Below are 5,241 nucleotides of genomic sequence, written 5' to 3'. Positions count from 1 at the left end.
TTTAAGAGAACTGCTAACCGGGCGAGGTGGCTCATGCCTATAATCCCAGCACTTTGGGAGTCTGAGGAGGGCAGATCCCCAGAGGTCAGGAGTTCGAGACCAGCCTGACCAACATGGTGAAATCCCATATCTACTAAAAATACAAAAATTAGCTGGGCATGGTTGCGAGTACCTGTAATCCCAGCTACCTGGGAAGCTGAGGCAGGAGAATTCACTTCAACCCGGGAGGTGGAGGTTGTGGTGAGCCGAGATGGCACCATTGCACTCCAGCCTGGGCAACAAGAGCGAAACTCCATTTCAAAATAAAAGAACTACTGCCTTGGCATATGAATTAGATATCAAAAGGGGTGATCTTTTTTTTTTTTTTTCCTGCTAACCTCATCTCCCTTTCCAGGCCTCTACTACGTGGACAGTGAAGGGAACCGGATCTCAGGGGCCACCTTCTCTGTAGGTTCTGGCTCTGTGTATGCATATGGGGTCATGGATCGGGGCTATTCCTATGACCTGGAAGTGGAGCAGGCCTATGATCTGGCCCGTCGAGCCATCTACCAAGCCACCTACCGAGATGCCTACTCAGGAGGTGCAGTCAACCTCTACCACGTGCGGGAGGATGGCTGGATCCGAGTCTCCAGTGACAATGTAGCTGATCTACATGAGAAGTACAGTGGCTCTACTCCCTGAAAGAGGGTGGATGCAGCTGCTTGTGTTTCTTGAGGTGACTATCATTGGTAATATGGATACAGTGACCCATCCCCCATCCTATTTATAGTGGAAGGGCCTTCAATTGTATCAATACTTTAAGTTCTGGCACATTGACCTCTATGTGTTACCAGTCATTAATGAGCTGCTGCAGAGATGACTATTTGTTTTACTTTCTTGGATGTTAACATTACATTACTCACTACTCAACCTCAACCTGTGTTGTGTCTTTTGTCACACTGTCCCTCCTCCAAGCACTTTTCAGTCAAATAAGCCAGGACAGTGGGAAGGAAGTGACTGTAATTACAGGAAACAGTGGTGTGAAGACATTGTCTAGTGAATACATTAACGTCCCCACTCATGAAGCTAATAACGGAGAAAGAGAGAGAGGGAGGGAGGAGGGAGACACTTCTCGATTCGGTTTACAAAGAGATGAAAAGTTGATGAGGTGGAAAGATGCACAGGGCTGTACCAGGCAGGGCTCCAGGGGAAAAGGCTGTCACCCTGTGGTGAGGGAGGGGAGGCTGAGGCTACTTGCAGAGTGGAAGGGTGAGGAGGATAAATTTTGACTTTTAAACCAACTGGGAAGGGAAGGCTTGGACCCTGGGAAGGGGAGGGCAAAGAAGCAGCTGTGAAAGCAGTAGTAACCACAAGGTTGGAGATCCTTGTCCTTTTGGTCCTCTGGTGCATATGTGTGGAGGGGAGAGGGTAGTGATGGGGAGAGGGTAGTGATGGGGAGTTTATAGCCTCCTGGTCAGGAAGCATCACTAAATTGTCAATGGAATGTGTGGGTGGGGAAGAGGCCCTGCTGAGAGCACAGAGATGGCTAATTTATCACACCCAGCACTACTGGGGTTGGGGGGAGTTCCCAAGCTATGGTGGCAGCAGATGGCAAGGCCTTCTGTTAAGGAAAAGACAGGAGATAGAGGAGGTTGTTGGGAGAAACCTTTAAAACATGGGAGTGGAGGACACAAACAATACCACCTTGTATTAGCCAGAAGGCAGAAAGTGGTTGGTGAAGGTGACAACCCAGTGTCATGTTTTGAGACTGAGAGGTTTGGAGGGGTCATTCGTAGAAGAAGAGGGGTAAGCCCACCTCCCCTGTACTGCGGCTACCTTCCCTTCCCCCTCAGCCTTGTGCAGTCTTTGTATTGACTGATGAGGGCTGTCGGCCAGGAACTGATCGAGTCTTGTTAATTGCATTTGTCAAATGCAGGGAAATTGGGAATTAGTGAAATCAGAGAAGGGGGTTTGGAAAACAAATGACATGCCTAAGGAGATTTTTTGCAGAAAAGTATCTCAGGAGCTCCTGGAGTCAGGGAGCTGCTAGTGTGAACTCAGACTACACGGTTGAAATAGGCAAGAGCTGGTCCGGGCGCAGTGGCTCAGGCTTGTAATCCTAGCACCAGCACTTTGGGAGGCTGAGGCGGGCAGATCACTTGAGGCCAGGAGTTTGAGACCAGCCTGGCCAACATGGTGAAACCTGTCTCTACTAAAAATAAAAACAAAAAATTAGCTGGGCGTGGTGGCAGGCACCTGTAATCCCAGCTACTTGGGAGGCTGAGGCAGGAAAATTCCTTGAACCCAGAGGCAGAGGTTGCAGTGAGCCGAGATCGTGCCATTGCACTCCAGCCTGGGCAACAAAAACAAAGCTCCATCTCAAAAAAAAAAAAAAAAAGAGAAAGAAATAGGCAGGACCCAAGCTACATCTTCCTTCTTGTAGACTGTTGGGAAATGGTTAGCTGCGTGAGAAGCACAGGTACAGTCATCTTCCTCTCACTTAGGACAATGGTTTGCAGATCAAAAAAAAAAAAAAAAAAGAGCACTCCTAGGAGAAATCCCAATGCCTGAAAAAAAATCAGAGGTTGAAGTTGAACTGAGAGGTCCAGAGCCTCAACCATTGAGCTTCCCCATCCAGTCACTCCCTGCAGCACCCTTTGTTAGCCCTATACACATACATAGTCCCTGGCACTTCTTGGAACCTCAAGGAACACAATTTGAAAACCCGTTCCCTGGGAAATAGCCTTAAGGATAGAAAGAGAATTGAAGATTGGAATTTCCTTACATGACCCCAGAGAGCATAAGACCTCAGCTTTGGTCCATGAACAGAAAATTCATTCTGGAGAGAAGAGATGATCTTGAAACAATGCAACCCTTTGCCCTGTTTCTGTCTGACACTTTGCTTTGGCAGTGGTTTAGCTGTTTAATGGAAACACCTATTCTGCACTGGCAGAGTCCTTATGTTAGAAGAGAAAATGCATGTTCTGTTCTGGCATATCCCTGTTGATCTACCTTCCTGGGTCTTGGGTAAAAGACTCATTTAATGAAAGAGCTCAATTTGTGGTAGGTTTTTCTGGGAAGAAAGTAGAACAGAGGTAGAGAAAAACTGCAAGTCTGTAGGCTAGTGGTATCCACCCTGTGCATTTGTGATTTCTTGCTGATGGTTACTGGGGGGAAATTGGCTTTGCAGCGATGTTGTGTGTCTCTGCTTGTGTGGGGATGATGGATGCCGCATAGGATTGGAGAGATGCTTTTGAGTGGAGTGTACCAGTTCAGGGACTCCCATCAGATTCATTTCCCAGTGCAGTCCTCTTGACAAAGGATGATGGAAAAGAAATTGCCTTAAATAGCTGGAAGATTAATTTCTCTCGGCAGTTCCCAGGCGTCCAAGGGACTGGGCTCTTTAAGTGATGTCTGACAATTTCTCTTCCCTCAACAGATAACTCAGTAACACCAAAATCTGGCTCCTCAGGGTAGGTGATGGGACTAATCTGATTAAATAGGGAGCAAATACTCCTGGAGTCCCTTTGCTTTCTCTTGCTAGCCTTCCAGTATCTGCACACCAGGCAAGGGAGGGCTGTGGGGAATAGCAGTGCACTGCGGGGTGAGTAGAATGTTCATGAAGGAAGGTGAAAAGGTAGGTGAGGATGTGGGGGAGGAGGGAGGAAGGGCACAGTTCATGCAAATCAAAGACTGAAGCATAATAGTTACTGAGTGTTCCTCTTTAGGCAAAACCAGAAGGTCAATGTCTCTTGATATCCTCCTCAGCTAGCAAATGAGAAAACTGTCAAAGCCATTTGGGGAGTGGAAGGTCACATCCTCTGAGGGGAAATAAAACAACTGATTTATTCTGGCCCAGGGATTCTATGTGGTCTGTTAGGGGACAGAAGCAAGAGGTGGGATGAAAAGAGAATAAAGTAGAAAAAAAAGGTGGACGGAAATTTTGAGGGGAGCATTTCTCTTGTGTCAGGAGTAACAAGGATAGGATGATTGGGTTAGGAGAGAATCTACATAACCATACCTAATTTTAATTGGTTACATTTAGGTTTTTAATTTTCTTTTATTTTTATTTGTTTTGTTAGATCTTCCCCTGACCTGCTCCCGGGGCTATAACAGATATGGACTTTGAAACTGTATAGAGTGTAGAGCAGTGCTCTATAATTTAAAATATACATATATTGCAACCAAGCATCTCTGCTGTTTTGCGTTTGTTTCTTGTTTGTTTTTATAAATTCTAGTTTCCCTTCAGGAAGCCAGAATCCTATTGGGAAAGCTTTAATTATAGTGGGCAAGAGGGAGTGCAAACACAGCAATCAGAACTGCCCTGATCAGCAGCTGCTGCCACCTCCTGCCTGACCTGGGCCACCCCTCTTTTTCCCCCCAAAGCCAGCCTCCCATGCTCCCCAGGCCTGGCTTCAGAGACAAGTTCTGGTTTCCAGGAGCTCTGCCCCCACTGAAGCATTTCAATAGAAACAGTTCTAAAATGTCCCCTTTGCAGTAGTTAGTGGGTCAAGCAGAAGAAATTCTACGCACGTCAGCTTCTTGGGCTTATTTGACCCAACTCATTTCTCCCAGAAGCTTTTGCCTCTGAGTTAGGTGCCAAGCCTAAGTTGGTATTTAACTCTTTATGGTCCAGATTAAGCTGTCATCAGCCATAAAGATATGACCTAGTTTATTTGAAAGGAAATAAGGGTTCCTTTCAAACCATGGGTTCGACATCTTCTGATACCTCCCGTTTCTTATCCTCGGCCCCATCTTAGGCTGTTCGTCCCTTTGCCTCATTCCATGTTTTCTCTCTGCTCTCTCACTTTATAAAAATTATCTTTCCTCTGCAGAGTTTAAATAAAAACCAATCAATCAGTAAACCAAGGGCTGCTTGTAGGCTTTAATGTAACAAGAAAAGGTTATCATTAGCTGCAGGGTACCCAAAAACCTGGTATTATAGAGGGAAACGCAGATGGAATGGCAGAAAGTGAACTAGAGAGAACAAGAGATAAACCAGAGACAAACAGAAAAGCGACTCCCAGGCAGCAAGCACAAGATTGAGCAAAGTGCAGGGGGAGATGTGAACGTGGCAGAGAGAGGTGGATGGAGACATTGACAGGCAGAGCTAGACTGTGAATGGGGGGAGACAGGGAGGGGAGTGGGAAAGGAGACTGAGAAGGACAGTGATAGAGAGAGTGGGCAGAAAAACAGGGAGGAAGGAAGCGGCTCGAATCTAATGCACAGTGAAACATGTCCCCCTGGAGACAGATAATTTCT

General features: G+C 46.5%; 1 protein-coding gene across 3 annotated transcripts in view; it reads left to right on the top strand.

The window, feature by feature from the left end:
* The window catches only part of PSMB5 (proteasome (prosome, macropain) subunit, beta type, 5), a 10,842-nt gene extending 9,927 nt beyond the window's left edge, over positions 1 to 915 (top strand). For all 3 annotated transcript variants that reach the window (XM_011990647.1, XM_011990648.1, XM_011990650.1), the window contains exon 3: positions 395 to 915. In XM_011990647.1, the coding sequence (XP_011846037.1) occupies positions 395 to 681 (287 nt within the window). In that variant the 3' untranslated portion in view covers positions 682 to 915. The remainder of the gene's footprint in view (positions 1 to 394) is intronic.
* The last annotated feature ends 4,326 nt before the right edge of the window (positions 916 to 5,241 follow it).

This window comes from Mandrillus leucophaeus, unplaced genomic scaffold (genome assembly GCF_000951045.1).
Source record: "Mandrillus leucophaeus isolate KB7577 unplaced genomic scaffold, Mleu.le_1.0 Scaffold380, whole genome shotgun sequence".
Lineage (NCBI taxonomy): Eukaryota > Metazoa > Chordata > Mammalia > Primates > Cercopithecidae > Mandrillus > Mandrillus leucophaeus.
Note: the sequence above shows the minus strand (reverse complement) of the source record. Positions and strands in the feature narration are given on the sequence as shown.